The sequence below is a fragment of the Haliotis rufescens genome, unplaced genomic scaffold (assembly GCF_023055435.1).
Source record: "Haliotis rufescens isolate VD_foot unplaced genomic scaffold, xgHalRufe1.0.p SCAF_15, whole genome shotgun sequence".
Taxonomy (NCBI): Eukaryota; Metazoa; Mollusca; class Gastropoda; order Lepetellida; family Haliotidae; genus Haliotis; species Haliotis rufescens.
In genome coordinates, this window is record NW_025963835.1 from 26,028,168 (window position 1) to 26,047,415 (window position 19,248).

At 43.0% G+C, this 19,248-nt stretch overlaps 1 protein-coding gene across 1 annotated transcript; it reads right to left on the reverse strand.

Annotated features, from left to right (window-relative positions):
• Window positions 1-4,989: 4,989 nt before the first annotated feature.
• On the reverse strand, window positions 4,990-7,354 carry LOC124150987 (beta-1,3-galactosyl-O-glycosyl-glycoprotein beta-1,6-N-acetylglucosaminyltransferase-like). Its single transcript, XM_048395863.1, has one exon. The coding sequence runs from the start codon at window positions 7,352-7,354 to the stop codon at window positions 5,813-5,815; it is 1,542 nt and encodes a 513-aa protein (XP_048251820.1). The 3' UTR covers window positions 4,990-5,812.
• Window positions 7,355-19,248: the final 11,894 nt, after the last annotated feature.

Genomic DNA, 19,248 nt, shown 5'->3' on the forward strand with positions numbered 1-19,248 from the left:
GGTTCGTTTTGTTTTTTCACAGTACTTGTGTATTTTGATGAAAATGACTTCTGACAGATGTCGCATTACAAACCACAGCCATTTTATCTCAGTCTGAGGGAGGGTCTCAAAGGGTACAGAAGCCTTTATTGGAAGTGGAGTACCGGCTTTACCTGAGTAGGCGTGTATGCTTCCAGACACTCTTACAGAACCAGGGCAATCTTAAATGACACATTATCATACCTCCATGTCAGAATGATGAGATCTGATTGGTCCACGTGATCTTGAAAAAATACTTGATCATACCTCCATGTCAGAATGATGTGATCTGATTGGTCCACGTGACCTTGATAAAGTACTGTGTGACCCGCTTTGGACGGTAATACATTTCTCTTATACCCCACCACGAGTAATACAGGTTTCACGTGGATTTCTGAGAGGCAGAATAAATCCCTTTTACCCCCTTCGATGCAAAAAAGCCGCAAGCTTTTTCCGAGTCAATGAAAGACATGTGATATAGCACAAGTTAACACCAGCTAAATCGAACAGCTGTTTTCTATCAATTTTGAATTTGTTTGAATTCTTTTACAATGTCGGATAGATAAATTCGTCGTAGCACGATCACTTGGGATACATGGGGATTTATGCGTCCCTCGTCGGGTTTTATACCACTCGCCTCCAGCTCGTGGAATAAAAAACCTAACGCTAGACGCATAAAACCCAATGTACCCCGCGTGATCCTGCTACAACTTTAAGTAATTCTAACCACAACATCATACAGATACAAGTTTTTTTCACTGGGTGCTGTCAAAACGTGTACAAATATGTTTTGGTCACAAGGACAAAACCTTCGAGCTATCAAACGAAGAGAAAGTTTGGTCCAGTGGATAGAGCATCTACCCGGAGAACGGAAGGTCGGTGGTTCGATGCCCTGGCTGCATCATACCAAAATAAGTTGAAAGATGAAACATGTTACCCTGCCTGGTGTATTAAGGGGATAAAACAAGGACCGATCCACTCGGAGTCCGTATAAATTGTTTAAGTGGTGTATCCACGTTACCCGCGGTAAAAATCTTGAACGCGACTGAAAAAACCTTATTTCACCCATCCCCTGTGAAAAAAACCAACATGCTTTTGATATGCCCCCTCCTGAAGCATATTGATGTCATGAGGCCTATCATGGGCGTGTTCTGGTCTAGGTAGTTCCCTTTCAGTCTTTGAAGTGGGGGATCTTGTCATGCCGCGTCGATGCCAATAGCCCCGAGATGTTGTGATCACTAGGGGGCGCTGCTGGGTCAAAGTCACCTGCACCAAGGTCAAGGTCGTTTTTTTGAAGTTGTAAGATCTCGATAAAACATGTTTTGTGAAAAACGTTAAGGAAAAACAACCTATGAAAGAAAATGTCACATTTGAAGCATGCCTTCCTGAAGAAGTAGGTTACAGTTTATGCTAATTAACCGGGAAGTGCAAGTGTGCTTTTAGAAATATACATTTATAAATTTCTAGTAATTAAACATTAAGAAGGGATACGACCCAAGTGTTATAGATCATAAAATTTTAATAGTTCTATTTTACCTGTAAGTTATCCACTGGAACATTTCTAAATTGCGTTGATGAATACGGTTCGTGGTATGAAACCTAACACGGGACGCATAAAGCCCTTGTACCACTCGTGGTCCTGCTACAACTTAGTATATCTAACCGGGTGGAGGCTAAAACGGAACCTCCGCAAAACGTCACCCATTTCTCGGTCATCTAACCACAACACCATACTGTTAAGACCAGATACAGGTTTATTCACAGGGTGCAGTCCAAACGTGTACTGATGAATACGTGACCTATTTTTACACATCATCCTTCCCCTTTATCCGGGTTACCATTGGTCTTCAGCAACCCGTGCTTGGCGTAAATGGCGACTATGCTTGTCGTAAATGGCAACTATGCTTGTCGTAAATGGCGACTATGCTTGTCGTAAAGGGCGACTAACGGGATCGGGTGGTCAGGGTCGCTGACTTGGTTGATGCTTGTCATCGTATCCCAATTGCGTGGATCGATGCTCCTGATGTCAATCACTGGAGACCAGTGAAGATCCGGGATAGAATAGGTCTTCAGCAAACCATGCTTGCCGTAAATTGCGAATATGCTTGTCGTAAGAGGCAACTAACGGGATCGTGTGGTCAAGCTCGCTGACTTGGTTGATGCATGTCACCGTATCCCAATTGCGTGGATCGATGCTCCTGAAGTTAATCAGTGAGGATCCGGGTAAGAATAGGTCTTCAGCAACCCATGTTTGCCATAAATGGCGACTATGCTGGTCTTCAGCAACCCATGCGTGCGACTAACGGGATCGGGTGGTCAGGCTCACTGACTTGGTTGATGCATTTCATCGTATCCCAACTGCGTGGATCGATGCTCATGATGTCAATCACAGGATTGTTTGGTCCAGACTCGATTATTTACAGACCGCCGTCATATAGCTGGGATATTGCCGAGTCCGGCGTTAAACAACAAACAAATCAGATAATGCTTCCCCTATAACATGTAGATTGAATGGCCACAATGCTTTCCGATAGATGCTAACGCTTGTTGGACGACCCTCCATCGTGGTCTGGGTACATAAGGTTATAATTCCCCCCCCCCCCCCCCCCCCCCCCCACTGCAACCTATGCTGATCGTAAGAAGCTTGGATCGCTGCTGACAACATAAATCACTGGATTGTTTGGTCTAGACTTGATTATTTACGGACCGCCATCAAATCGCTGAAATGTTGCTGAGTGCGGCGTTAAACAGCAAAAACAAACAAAAGGTTGTCACATGGATCGAGGCTCATACAGTCCACTTTTGGTATGCAAGCTTCAGCGTTAACGCTTCTGTGAGTGATACAATGACGGGTTTTTTCAGCTTAATATCTACATCAGCTTGTACATAAACGAGTTTCTACAATACGTACCGCCGGTTGAAGTCAAAGCAACGACTGATCTTCCACGACGTGGTGTTACGGCACACACTACGTCAATAAACACTGGGTACCTACTCTGCCCCTGGGCCCACTTGCACAAAGCGACCTTAGCTCTACGACTATTGTAAGCCTATGTTAAAGAATGGGAGTTACGATCATCTTAGCGCTAAGATCGCTTTGTGGAATAGTGCTAACTGCGGCGTAAAACATTACTCACTCATTCATGACACACAGCATGTCAAGCAAACAAAAAATGGATTTTGTAAAATCCTAGGCAAAATGATTATTTCCCCGTATTCTCTTGAAAAATTGTTGTCCTCAGATGTCACCTAAATAGTATCCGTCTCACATATGACGTCATCTATCCACGACTTCAATGTGAGCACTTTTTGCATTCGTCACCACTCGCCCCTCTGTAATCTGCAATAATAAGGGCTTGTCCCGGAAATACACGAGTTGGTCACGAATGCAAATTTAAGTTGCACACCAAACCGTTTTTTACAAAACGAGCGTGAATATGATTTCATTTTGCGAGGCACTCGAGTTTCTTGCACACTCAGGGAAAAACGATTTTATTATCTTTATGTCTTTATGTCACGAAGAACTGGTGCCTTCTATGTTGAAACCCGTTGAGAGACTAACAACTTCATTATGACGTTATGTATGACGTGACGTCATAAGTATTATGATGCCAACAATGACATCACTCCAATGATGCTGTTATGTCTGTAGGGTGCGTGAAATCCTGATATGAATGAGGTTCGAATGGCTTTTCATAATCTCGCTTATCTTGAAACGGTGATCCATGTATTTGAACAGTTCGTAACGATAGTGAGTGCATATATAAAGTATGCACACTTAACTAACAAACACACAGAAATCCATAGCAAAAATCTTAAATTTTATTTCAAAATAAATGACTATAATAGACGTACCAGTAAATACAATAGGTATCCAATGCGCATGTTTGTTTGTTGTTTAACGCCGTCTTCAGCAATATTCCAGCTCTATGACATCGGTCTGTAAATAATCGAGTCTGGACCAGAAACTCCATTGATCGACGTCATGAGTATCGATACTCGCAGTTGGATACGATGACATGCATCAAGCAAGTCAGCGAGCCTGACCACCCGATTCGTCTCTTGGTCGCCTCTTACGACATGCATGAGTTGCTGAAGACCAATTCTAACCCGGATCTTCAGGGGTCTATTCGCAAGTATTCGCACTGCTGCCCTCAGGCTGAGACATCTGGACAAGAAATCCAAATTTCTTGATTCGCATTCATTCCCCATACCAACGAGTTCCAACCACATGAAATATAGACTGTCTCTTCGAATGATACATGTAACCTACGTAGACATGGCAACAGGTAATACCACCATAGGATGTATTTTACTGGAAAAGACATTGTTTGGCTTCATTGCTCCATTCATTCAGACGAGTTCCGCTTCGTAGTCTTTGGCCGTTTTCCCAAAGCGATCGTAGCGCTAAACTTTAACATACACTTGCGACAGTCGCTTTTACGGTCGCTTTGTGAAACGGCGCCCAGGATTTGAGTATGAAAACAGCCCCCTTACACATTTTTTAACTGTCTCACTTATGAGTGAGTGAGTGAGATGGGTTTAACGCCGCTTTTAACAGTATTACAGTTATATCACGGCGTGTCAGCTCAATGTGGGAGGAAAGCCCGAGGTGATGCAGGTCTCAGACGTTTACCACTTCGGTGAAACGGGTATGGTGCTGACAAATCTAGAAACATAATCGGGGCGAACTGGATTCGAACCCACAATCATAGGTTTCTGGCGTGTCCAAGGGAGGCAACTCTGCACAGCGAATCGCGGCGCCTTAGACGACTATGAGCAAAACGATCTCGAAAAACATTTTTATATGCAGCATAACATGATTTTTTGGTTTGGTTTGTTGTTTAACGCCACACTTAGCAATATTCCAGCTACATGACGGCGGTCTGTAAATAATCGAGTCTGGACCAGACAATCCAGTGATTGACAACATGAGCATCGCTCCACGCAATTAGGATACGATGACATGCATCAACCGAGTCAGCGAGCCTGACCACCCGATCCCGTTAGTCGCCTCTTACGACAAGCATAGTCGCCTTTTACAGCAGGCATGGGTTGCTGATGACCTATTCTTCCCCGGATCTTCACGGCTCGCATAACATATGAGGTACGATGGTGCTGCGAGTAGGGTAACAAATATGACAACTCAAGGGTTAGAAACTTTAGGAAAAGTTAGGGAAACTATCTGTACCAGCGAGAGTGACGTGAATGATCAAGCTCCTTCCCAGCGCGTGACATCGCCCTGACCCTCCCTGTGACAAGCGGCCATACTTAAATCTTGAAATGAACCCTCTAACCCCAAATGTAGTGACATTTATATTTTTGTGCATGTCTTTGGGAACGCCTTTCTTGTCAATTGGACAAAAAAAATTACGAGTGTCTTACTGTTTCCCAGATAAATTTACGTTTGTTCGTTTAATCAGATTGGTTCGAGATTTCAGACCAACGGGAAAGTACCCAACACCCCCCTATGCATCCTCACTAAACTAATTACATGATAGATGAAATTAATTGAAATTCAAATTGACAAACAAGCAAAACAATTTAGCTGGGGGAAGAGTATTTGGTGTTACGAAAGTCATCACTTGTTTGTAAACATAGCGGTCAGTCGGTATCGAGTTCAACTCCATACATGGTTGTATCCCGCCTAGCACAGCTGGGAGTCACACTGCTCCACGCGATAGTATGTAGAGCGCTACACGAAGGGCTATCGCTGTGAGGAGCTTGGCGAATGATACTCTTTCATGGTTACCGGGCCGACGTGATTGTATTGCCTGATTTCAATAATACGTCATCAGAAGAGTTTCCAAGGATGTTTCTTCAGCCATTTCCTCTTCTTTTCTTGAAAATATTTAGTTGAAAGATGCGAAAAGTCAATATTATTATAGTACTTAACATGCGGTAAATTAGCAATGTAGTGTTTGTCAACAGTCTGGAGTAGTGGATGGACCAGACGACGATGTAACCACGACTCCAGACAATCCAGAGGAACCGGGTCAAGGTCGTTGTTGAACTTGTTCGCGATGACGTTGGGTCTAGACGTCAACCATTTCAGATCCCCAGAGCCGAACACACAGACGCTGCGGACGAAGGTGCCGTGGCAGACGTCCCTGTCCCAGTTCCAGATGAGGGCGCGGGAGGCGTGGGTGTTGAACGTCTGCCTCGTCTCCACGTACGTTCCTCCCGGCGCCCACGGCAGAGTGTTCAAGGTCGCCCAAAGGTTCTCTTCCGGTGATGACGTGTCATTTAACCAGTTAATTAACTTACGTGCAACATCGTCCGTTAACACAAACTGCACAAATTCTCTTTTAAACATACCATACGCACTCCCCTTGCTCATTTGTATGTCGTACCCAAACGGCTCCTTGTCGACGTTTGTCTGTTCAAGTTTACCGTCGGTGATTAGGAACTTCTTCTTGAATCGCCATTCTTGAAATCGAGGATGGTCGTAGCTCTCTATATCGTTTGCGCCGTTAAGTCTCTTCAACATCATAACAATCTCAAGGTTGGTCCGCAGTGGGAACTCTTGACCTGCAAGGTTGATGTAATATTTCCACTTGACCTTGGACTCCATAAGCCTCTTCATACACTTCATCTCAGCGTGAATGGTCGCAGAGCTCATATACACAACATTCGTTCGGTCATCAATGACCTCCACGTTGTCAAGGCAACGTGCGATGGACTTCATAGTATCAAACACTCCTGCTTCCGCCTTTTGGTCGACGTGAATGCAGTAGACGTTGTGGGGCCGGTAGATCGTCCTCAGCAACTGCTCTGCCTGTTCTGGAGACGTATGCATCTTGATTGCAAAAGCAAGTGGGTATTCTAGTTCCTGTGAGGTCACCGGTTTGTCTTCGTAGCCACGGGCGTGCCTGTACCTCGAACAGTTCTTTAATAAGTTCCCAAGTGTACAATGAGGTCTCGGAATTATCGGCTTCATCTTCACGTCAGCGCCTTTCACTAAAGATATGCATTGGTCTGTCACCTCAAAGTTTAATGTACAATCGTCACTCCCTGAGGAACTTTCAGTCTTGTTTGCAATAACAATGTCGTCGGTATCATTAAGTCCCGTTTTGACAATAGTTGCGTTAGTTTTATGTGGATGGAATTTTAGCACTGTCAGCAATTTGAACCTCACGGGAACACCCACATCCATCGGCGGTTTGGACAACCCAGTGATTACACTCATCCGTGCCCGGCTCGTGACGTCGCCCTTGGCCTGGAGTTTGGAGGATATGATTGGCCCCAGGAAGATCAGGGCGTTCCATATAGAGAGGACTAGCAAGGTGTAGGTCACGCCGATCGGCAGCAAAAGTTGGACGCAGCGGGAAGGCATCCTGAAACAGAGCAAGTGAGTGAGTGAGTGAGTGAGTGAGTGAGTGAGGTAGTAAACGCCGGAAATGGGCTTCACACGTTGTACACATCAAACCCAATCAAACCCGAATCTTCGGCGTGACGACCGAACGTTTTACCACTTGGCTACCCCACCGCCCTTTAGTGTTGGAGACCGCCTCCGTGGTCTAGTGGTAGAGCGTCCGCCCGGAGAGCGGAAGGTCCCCGATCCCCGGTCGCGTCATACCAAAAGACGTTAAAAGATGGTACTTGTTGTCACCCTGTCTGGCGCTCGGCATTAAGGGGCTAAAACAAGGACTGGTCGGCTCGTAGTCAGTATACTGTGTCTGAGTGGGGTATTCATGTTAAACTGCGGCATGGTATCTCAGTGAGCTAGCACTATAAATCGGCATCAGTCCGGACTAGTACAAGCAGCCACACAAACACACACACGTACATGCACGTCGCTATATAAGTGCAATAATCTTGGACGCCACGTTAAATCCCATTTCACCTCACCTCACCTTTAGTGTTGGATAAGGAAAGTGGAACTGTGTTATACAGATAGAGAATAACAGTTACTGGTAACGTATGTACCACCGTTCTAGCTGGCTGATACCGTTTCTTATATCTATATGAGGTGAGGTGAAATTGGGTTTAACGTCGCGTCCAAGATCATTGCACTTATATATAGTGTGTGTGGCTGCTTGTACTAGTCCGGACTGATGCCGATTTATAGTGCAAGCTCACTGAGATACCATGCCGCAGTTTAACATGAATACCCCACTCAGACACAGTAAACTGACTCCGAGCCGACCAGTCCTTGTTTTAGCCCCTTAAAGCCGAGCGCTAGACAGGGTCACAACAAGTACCATCTTTTAACGTCTTTTGGTATGACGCGACCGGGGATCGGGGACCTTCCGCTCTCCGGGCGGACGCTCTACCACTAGACCACGGAGGCGGTCTCCAACACTAAAGGGCGGTGGGGTAGCCAAGTGGTAAAACGTTCGCTCGTCACGCCGACTAATAATCATAATGGGAAAGAATATGTGTCAGTTGTGTCCACAAAAGGGGCCCATTCCAAAACAAATACCGCCCCTAACGCGTATAATCTATATTTCAAATAACGTATGTTTGGTCCGAGACATATATGAGAGTGATACATGGACGCATTATAATGCACAGTCTAAAACGAAAATGATACATTGTGTATACGCTTTAGTGGGTCTGGTTGCATAATCTGCTGCACGTGACACTTGACAAAAAAGGTTTCCAAGTCTTTGATGGCATTTAGGAGTCTGAAGACCAGGAAGTCATGAAACTATTTATGGATAACAAGTTCTGTATTGGCTGTAACGATGTCTCAAGGCCACGTCTTGGTCCTTCGCTAGGTGATTACTGTGTAAGCGTATTGAATTATATACAACACTACCTTTGACAGGTGAAATGGGGTTTAACGTCGCGTCCAGTATTATTCCTCTTATATTGCGACGTACATGCACGTGTATGTGTGTGGCTGCTTTTACTAGTCCGGACTGATGCCGATTTATAGTACTAGCACACTGAGATACCATGCCGCAGTTTAACATGAATACCCCACTCGGACACAGTATACTGACTCCGAGCCGACCAGTTCTTGTTTTAGCCCGTAAATGCCGTGCACCAGACAGGGTAACAACAAGTACCGTCAATTAAAGTATTTTGGTATGACGCGGCCGGGGATCGAACCCCGGACCTTCCGCTCTAAGGGCGGACGCTCTACCACTAGACCACGGAGGCAGGGATAGGAAGAAATAGTATCCGATATTGTCATGGAACGTAAGCACATGTAGCTTCATTTCAAGTTGATTAAACATAAGCACACAGTTCAATACGTTGTCGCGTTACGTCACAGTCTGATATATCTTAGTATCCCCACTAAAAGTTGCGTAGTATGAATATATGCTGATATATTCACGCCGGGTAGGATTAATATACAAATATAACACTATAACGAGGAAACCAGTGATATTAACGGGCGAGAAGCCAATTATGTGGCAGTGAAACAGTGAAACAGTGAAACAGTGAAACAAAGAGCTGACTTGTGTGACAACGTAACTATCAAGATGTCCATTTGGGGTTATTATTGGTTATAGCACTTTGCAATATACGCTGGGTGATATTCGCTAACTCAGTATTCACCGCGGCAAGTAGTCCTGACACGTCATTACAAGCAATAAAGAACCTGACCACACCAAGTTTCATGTCATCAAATTCATGCTGCATTCGACTTCCCTTTGAAAATGTTTACAAGACCAAATACAGATCGATATTTCAAGCACACAGTTTAAGAACGTAAAACAACATATACTAGTAGATAGAAGATACTCATTCAACGGGCCGACAATATCATATTCTGGATGTTCTGGGTGCCATTGTACAAAGCGACCTTTGCCCTAAGGTGATCGCAACTCCCATACCTTAACATAGACTTAGTCGTAGCGCTAACGTTGTTTTGTACAACGCCCTGAACAAGTATGTGATGTGGATCCCACAAGAATTGCTTGGCTCTTTATTTCAGATTATTAGATGTACGGCTCCGAGATACAGTTAAATAAAACAGTAGACTCTTTGAAAACACACCTGCATGAATGGTGCCGACCATTTAATATACTGGATGTCATGAAGTCTTATCTGAACAATTTTGTATTATGAGTCCCAAAAGAATTGTTTGGCTTTTTTTTTATATTATGTATTGTCGGTACCAAAGAATTGTTAACTCTTTCTTTCAGATTATAAAATGTACAGCTCCGAAATACAGTTTAACAAAACTAAGTGTATTCTCTAAACACTCACCTGATGAAAGCTAATGGGGCATCAGTGTGTATTATTCCGGGCAAACGCACATTGATTAAACCCCCGTTTCACCTCTCACCTTCTTTTATACCAGTCCGAGATCCGTGAAGGACAGGTTACCGCCGACTCCTTGTTCTGCATTCATCACCTGGTTGTCCAGCGTCCCCGATCTCCTTAATCACCTGTACACCCTCCCTGTTCACCTCTGACCCCCCTCCCCCTCCCACGGCCCGCGTATCATCGTCACGTGCGTGCTCTCTTGTCAAGAAGGCGAGAACATATCTGTTTCGGAATGATGGAGCGGCCATCTTGGATACCGCAAGGATGTAAACAGCTTGTTGATCTATTCCAAACCTGCTTTTAAGTTTGAAGTATAATCACGTGTGTATATTAATTAAGGCGCATTCAAATGTACATGTACTTGATATTTACAGTATCTTATAATCTCACTTTTTCGCAAACACCTGATATCTTCACTATTTGATAGAGATTCATAAACACATACTTAAAATATAGTCGGAATCGTACAATCTACTCATCTTTCAGTAGAGCTTTTTTATGACAATAGGAATGGTGTTGTCGTTTTTTGTTACACTATTCTGGGTGTACAGCATCAGTCTTAAGGCCAAGAAATGCAAATAACATTTGATATTCTTGATAAAGGACACTGGAACCCCGTTAATCCGGAAACTCCACCTTCTGGACCACTACTGTTTGGAACATCTACATCTTTTCAAGGTCACTGCTGTGTAAACATGATTCGCTAATCCGGATGCGATAAATCTTGAAATTAATGCGTCTCCAAATTAATACGACCGCTGACCTTAGCAAAAAATGCGACTCAATATCAATGCGACTCCCCCCACCCCCTCCCAAAGGAATGATACATATCCCTACCTTAATCCATCTTTACCTTAATCGAATCATTTTTTTCGCATTTAATTCACGCTCGCGTTAATTTCAAGGTTTACAGTTTTTGCTTACCGGATGTTCAAATATGAAACGGCACCGTCCAGACTCAAAGGACTTAACTCGGTCTAATGACCAGCTTACAATTGAAGACAACAGATAATTTAAGTTTTATTTCATAGAAGCTCGCATCATAGCTTGAAGCAATTCCACGTTCCGGTAGTCGTGCACACGTTGTTCCCAAAGGCCGAAGATATTGACTTTATATTCCTGAATTTGATTTTTCAGTGCATTCAGGGATCAGCCCCCTTATCACCAACATCTGATATCAGGCTATCCCCCTGTCCGAGAGGGGTGGTCGGGAAGTTAAAGCGTTCGCTCGTCATGCCGAAGACCCGGGTTCGATTCCCGACATGGGTACAATGTGTGAAGCCCATTTCTGGTGTCCCCCGCCGTGATATTGCTGGAATATTGCTAAAAGCGGCGTAAAACCATACTCACTGACTCACTCTGTCCGAGCACTTCGAGCACGTGATACCTACTCGCCTGGCTCCTACTCAACATCCCGTGTTACAAAGTCTTGCTTCTCGATCTTTCCAATATGCCGCTGCTTCACGATGGAATTCTCTTCCACTCAGCTTCAATCAGCTCCTACTCTGTCATCCTTCAAGTTAAGACAATATTCATTCAAAACAATTTCTCCTTTGTAAAAAGTAAACTTCGGTTATAGCAAACTCAAAGGGAACTCTATTATGAATTATAACCGAAGTTCGTTATAAACATATATACAGCAAATGGCCGGGGATAAGAAACCAGTTTGTTCTAAAAGTTCGCTATAAACGTAGTGTATATATTCTGCAAAAAAAAGCACTAAAATCGTAAATATCTGACAGTGTTGCAGACATCCATACAAAATTAATACCCAAAATAAAGACGTCATTTCTGCATGGATTTGGATTGAGTTGTGTGAAAAAAATGCGGTACTGTAGAAATTTGGTGAAAAGATGGAAAATATCGCAAAAACACAACCACGAGAGAGCCTTGCGCCGAAACACACCAACGTGACATGCGCGTGCAACATCACTTATAATAAATAATAATAAATGTTGGGTTTTCATTTGCATGCCGTCACAATCTTACAGCAAGTGAACAGCAAAAACATGCCACGACTGACGGAAGCCCAACGCATCAACTCCATCGGCCGACTGCAAACAGGAGAATCATCTTCAGCTGTAGCCAGGTTTTATCAAGTAGCACCAATCATCATTTCAAGACTGTGGAACCGTTATCAGACACACAGGACAACATGGGACCTTTCCAGCTCCGGTCGACCACGTATCACTTCTAGAGCACAGGACAGATTTATACGGCTACGTCACTTACGTGAAAGAACCACCACGGCCTCTACAACTACGACAATACCAGGATTGGGTAGGATACCAGCCCAGACAGCGAGGAATCGTTTACGCGCTGAAGGTATTCGTGCTAGACGACCAGTTCGAGGTATCATTGGTCCCAAGGTCACAGAGTATGTCCGCAACTGCGATGGAGACAAGTTTGGTTTAGCGACGTTTTATACTTCGCTGTGCGGATGGAAGACCTCGTGCTTACAGGCGTCGCGGGGAACATTATGCACGAAACTGCATATAGGAAGTGGACAGATTTGGTGGTTGTAGTGTGATGATGTGGACAGTAATCTCCTGGGGATCTGGGGAATTTAACGGCACAACGTCACACGTCACACGTGCTTCCCATTATGCAACAAGCGAACGTCGTGTTCCAAAAAGACAACGCCCGATCTCACATGGCAAGACCGACAACAGCCTTTTTCAGGAATCACATTACCCGGGTCCTGCCATGGACCTCTAGGGTTCCAGATTTAAACCCAGTCGAACATTTATGGGATGCACTGGATCAACGACTGCAAGAATTTGCGCTGTAGGATTTATAGCGAAATTCTGGATCTCCGATTAGCTTCAAATAAAAAAAATATTTTAATATTATGCACACTACTTTTCGAAAGTTAACTTTGAATAAGAACCGTTACGGGTTTTGGAAAACAAGATGGCGGCATCTCCGAACCACCACCGGTTTTCACCGATTCGACTGGAATCTTTAATATTTAAAGACACTTTCGAGGAATAAAACACGTAAACGTATTTGGTAACATTAATTACATAAAAATACAGCTAACGTAGATAACGATCTCGAAGGTTGTTTTCTTTTAAAAAAATGAGCGATTTTGAGACTAGAATTTTGATATCTATAAACAAGAGTTTTATATAATTTAAGGATATAGCACACTGGACAAGCATGATATAACCAGTGTGAACAACGATTGTTATAATCCTACCCTCACGTAATACATTCCAGCTCGCTTTAAACCGAGCATTCCAGAGCCACCTAACGTTAGTCTGATTGTGCAACGCTTACTGACAACTCGATAGCTGACATGTCCTGACATAACAGACGAATACACGCGCGGCGTAACCTGTGTAGATAACACTTCCGGTGTCAACCAACCGGGGGTCAAACGGAGAGCAGACGACCGATTTCAATCCACATGTCCGGCCGGTGGAGAAAGTGTACTTCAATGAAATGTTGGTATGTTGTCCGTATATGGACTATGGACGTGAGTGCTAGACAGGGATGAATTGTTGAATAACTGAAATATAAGAAGCTTTGATGAAAATATTTGCATGTATAACTGGGACTATTTTTTATGTTCGCCTTTGAAATACAGCATTGCGTCGTCTCGTGCCAATGATATATCACAGGAACTCGATGCGAGCGTGTATAGCATAATACATTCTTATAGAAAAAATCATACCCTTGACGGCGTTCTGTAAATAACAGAGTCTGGACAAGACAATCCAGTGATTGACATTATCCACGCAATTGGGATACGATGACATGCATCAACCAAGTCAGCGAGCATGACCACCCGATCCCGTTAGTCGCCTCTTACGACAAGCATAGTCGCCTTTTACGACATGCTCATGATGTCAATCACTGGATTGTCTGGTCCAGACTAGATTACCTACATACCGCCATCATACAGCTGGAATATTGCTGAGTGGGCGTTAAACAACAAACTATACATCCAGTATCAGCTCCGTGAGCGAGTGCAGTATACTTTCAGTGTGCATGATGAAGTGTCTCAGATGTGCCAGAAAGCCGGAACATGACAACCCACCTTTTTGGGGAGGCCTGAGCTTTTTGTTTCAGATAATTATTTTGGCTTCAGTTAGTGTTTCGAAACATACAGTTTCCCTCAAAAAAGGATCCTGACCAACTTTTCCCACAAGATATTATTTCTCAGGACAATCATCATGTCAAGCAAACGATTTGTTTTGGGTATGCTAAAACCTGACGTCAAAGGTTGATACAGGCAACACTAAAATAATTGTCTTCTTTGTTCTGAAAACATTTTCTTAATAAAATGTTTTTAAAAAAGTAATATTCCTAAAAAAGGTATACGCACTGGATGAAAACGCATAATCAACCTTTACTCAAAGGAGAAAAAAACGGTTTTAGCAGTAAATTATCTCGTGTCCAAATACACAAAAAGATTTCATTAATGATTTAGTGGCCATTTTGTCATACACTGCACAAAAAATCATCTTCCCGAGGCAAGGTAGTTAACGGACTTTAGAGTCTGTTAACTCCCTTGCCTCGGGAAGATGAAAAAACCCAACATTATTCGTTTTCAAAGTGTTTCAGTTTACATTTGAGTTAAACAAATAAAATAGAATGTATAGTTCTTGAATGATCGTGAAGATTTGATGAAGTTGAAGAAAGATTCTTCATGATACGGAATTCACGACATACTAATAGAGTTAATCTGTTGTGCGTGGCAATAACTGTTGTTTACTTGTCTTTCATGAAAAAAATCAGGTTTAGATCTTGGTCTAAGTTCGCAATAACACGTAATGCATCGTGGAAAACACGTCAGACAACGCAGCCCCATACGTTCAACAAAGTACTGTTCACGCACTTCCGGGAGATTATATCGACATTTTGGGATCGTCTTTCGAATAAATCGTGTGTTTTTTAGGGGTAATCTCCCATTCACAACTTGCATTGCCCGGGGACAGAGGGGCGGCTTGTTTATCTCGTCTGCTGCCTGGGAGGGGCAGACGATACCACTTTGGGTTTCCTGTTTGACAGGCTTTACTTTGCCAATCTAATTTTTTGTAGCTTAACTTGTTTGTTAAAATTCAGGGAAATCTTTAGCGAAAAAATATTGTAACGGATCACAAAAGTATTTCAAGAGACAATTGGTTGTGTCTGCTGTGAATGTCTGAATTACGTGCTTTCAAAGATGAACAAGCATGAAATACTGCTATCCCCCGCCAATATGACATGTCCGGTTGTGTGCAATGCATTAGCTCCTGTGAACTATGTTCACTGGGCCTTTTTGTAAATGGTCGAATTGCAGCACTAAAAAAAGTTATTACTGGTGTTGTTTTGCCATCTGCAGTTTATGATAGAATATGTAACTGTATTTGTAATGAGTAAGGATGAGACATATGGACGAACAACTTCTTTATTACAATTAGTAGTGATGGTTTCGGTGGAGGTTCTAACACCGTTATCAATCAAGTGAAGTACAGAGTATGATTGACAAGAATATATACAGGACAGGAGGCAGTGTTTATACAGTTGAGTTGGTTTCAGATCAGCTACACTGTTGTATTTTTAATGAGTTGTGTTTCTGCATGAAGGTAGTCGGTGAATGCAACAACCGTGTCCATGACACTTTTGGAGGAACATACACTCAAGCAATGCAAAATTTACCAACAAGAAAGGACATGTATTCAATACTGCGAGATGACATTATGTGCCAAGTTTGGTGAAGAAATATGGTACGGTTTTCAAGATCTGTTCCGGAAATGAGGACTACCGCCATTTTCAGTCTAAGTCAAAGTCGTTGCCATGGTAACTCGAAAAATATCTTTTTAAGATCCAAAACTATCAAAAGGCACCAGTTCACCACTAAAACCTATCTATGTGCCAAATTTGGTGGAGAAATATGGTATGGTTTTCAAGATCTGCTCCGGAAACGAGGACTACCGCCATTTTCAGTCTAAATCAAAGTCGTTGCCATGGAAACTCGAAAATACTCTTTTTTTTAAATCCCAAACTATCAAAAGGCACCAGTTCACCACTAAACCTATCTATGTGCCAAATGTGGTGAAGAAATATTGTATTGTTTTCAAGATCTGAACCGGAAACGAGGACTACCGCCATTTTCAGTCTAAATCAAAGTCGTTGCCATGGAAACTCGAAAATACTCTTTTTTTTAAATCCCAAACTATCAAAAGGCACCAGTTCACCACTAGACCTATCTATGTGCCAAATGTGGTGAAGAAATATTGTATTGTTTTCAAGATCTGAACCGGAAACGAGGACTACCGCCATTTTCAGTCTAAATCAAATTCGTTGCCATGGAAACTCGAAAATACTCTTTTTTTTTAAATCCCAAACTATCAAAAGGCACCAGTTCAACAGTAGACCTATCCATGTGCCAAGTTTGGTGAAGAAATATTGTATTCTTTTCAAGATCTGCTCCGGAAACGAGGACTACCGCCATTTTCAGTCTTAATCAAAGTCGTTGCCATGGAAACTCGAAAATACTTCCTTTTTTTTAAATCCCAAACTATCAAAAGGCACCAATTTTAACAGTAGACCTATCCATGTGCCAAGTTTGGTGAAGAAATATTGTATAGTTTTCAAGATCTGCTCCGGAAACGAGGACTACCGCCATTTTCAGTCTAAAGCAAAGTCGTTGCCATGGAAACTCGAAACATAATTTTTTTTTTAAATCCCAAACTATCAAAAGGCACCAGTTCACCACTAAAACCTATCAATGTGCCAAATTTGGTGAAGAAATACGATATGTTTTTCAAGATCTGCTCCTGAAACGAGGACTACCGCCATTTTCAGTCTAAATCAAAATCGTTGCCATGGAAACTCGAAAAAATTATTTTTTTTAAATCCCAAACTATCAAAAGGCACCAGTTCACCACTAGACCTATCTATGTGCCAAATTTGGGAAAGAAATATGATGTGGTTTTCAAGATCTGCCCCGTAAACGAGGACTACCGCCATTTTCAGTCTAAATCAAAGTCGTTGCCATGGAAACTCGAAAATACTTTTTTTTTTAAATCCCAAACTATCAAAAGGCACCAGTTCAACAGTAGACCTATCCATGTGCTAAGTTTGGTGAAGAAATATTGTATAGTTTTCAAGATCTGCTCCGGAAACGAGGACTACCGCCATTTTCAGTCTAAATCAAAGTCGTTGCCATGGAAACTCGAAAAATAATTTTTTTTTAATCCCAAACTATCAAAAGGCACCAGTTCACCACTAAACCTATCTATGTGCCAAATTGGTAAAAATATGATATGGTTTTCAAGATCTGAACCGGAAACGAGGACTACCGCCATTTTCATTCAAAATCAAAATCGTTGCCATGGAAACTCGAAAAAAAATTTGTTTTTAAATCCCAAACTATCAAAAGGCACCAGGTCACCACTAGACCTATCTATGTGCCAAGTTTGGTGAAGAAATATGGTACGGTTTTCAAGATCTGCTCCGGAAGCAAGGACTACCGCCATTTTCAGTCTAAATCAAAGTCGTTGCCATTGAAACTCGAAAAATATTTTTTTAAATCCCAAACTTTCAAAAGGCACCAGTTCACCACTAGACCTATCTATGTGCCAAGTTTGGTGAAGAAATATGGTTCGGTTTTCAAGATCTGCTCCGGAAACGAAATGTGACGGATGGAAGGACGGGAGGACGGGCGGCACCCATTCCTATATCCCCAATCCACTTCGTGGCGGGGGATAATAACGTGTTATTATTTGTAAGACTTTACTGTCGTTCTATAAACCTGAAATATTGCCGAAGTAACGTAAACGTTGGTCGCAGTCGACCCACAAATTACCCTGAAGGAGCATGTTGAATACCGGCCATGGTAGAAACACGAGCAACCACTTGACACAAATGGTCGATTTATACTGTTTTGATTTTCTGACCTGCTCGTCGACTGTGGAAACTCCCTCAGTTGCAGCGAGCGAGTAAATACTGTTTCACGCGTCAGTTGGGACAATTCCACTTTAATCACGACGGTCTTGACAATAATCGAGTCAGACAAACCAGTGGTTTAACAGAATTCGCTGTATGGCCTTTCCAGCCAGGCTAACCACTTCCTGAGACGCTACTTACGACCTGGTAACCACTCGATACATAGATGGACCGCCACCCCCGACGGGGTAACCACCCAATTTGATAGCAGCTCCCGACAGGGTAACCACCCGATACCCAAATGAATAGCAACTTCCGACAGGGTAACCACTCGATACCCAATTTGATAGCAACTTCCCACAGGGTTATCACCCGATACCAAATTTGATAGCAACTTCCGTAAGGGTAACCACTCGATACCCAATTTGATAGCAACTTCCCACAGGGTAACCACTCGATACCCAATTTGATAGCAACTTCCCACAGGGTTATCACCCGATACCAAATTTGATAGCAACTTCCGTAAGGGTAACCACTCGATACCCAGATGGATCTTCGCTTTCGACAGGGTAAACACCAGATACCCAGGTTGAAAGCAACTTCCGACAGTGGGGCGGTGGAGTAGCCTAATGGTTAAAGCGTTCTCTCGTCACGCCGAAGGCCCAGATTCGATTCCTACATGTGTAAAGCCCCCCCCCCCCCCCCCCCCCCGATATTGCTAGAATATTTCTAAAAGCGGCGTAAAACTCACTCACTTAACGCCTGTGTATAATCATGTCTGGACCATACCTCTGGACCATACCTCCGGTGATTGATGTTATGAGCAACACTCCACGCCATTGGGGTACGTTCACAGGTCCTCAACCAAGTCACCGAGCCTGACCACCCGATTAGCATATGTTTCAGGGGACCTCTATTTATTTTACCCAGGATTCCAACGTGTTTCTATCATAAGAGAATGGGTAATCGCCGATGCACAGATATATCCTTGTATATTTAAAATAATTTTCGCAATTGGGATGTAATTGTTCTTGAAAAGTATGGGCCATTTATACATTCTAGTTATTTACATTTGGGGGCAAATATCCTGATGAAGGTTTTGCTTTGCTTTGCTTAAACATC

Excerpts from the sequence above, each read along its gene's own strand:
- LOC124150987 (XM_048395863.1), bottom strand. The coding sequence starts at position 7,354 with ATGCCTTCCCGCTGCGTCCAACTTTTGCTGCCGATCGGCGTGACCTAC.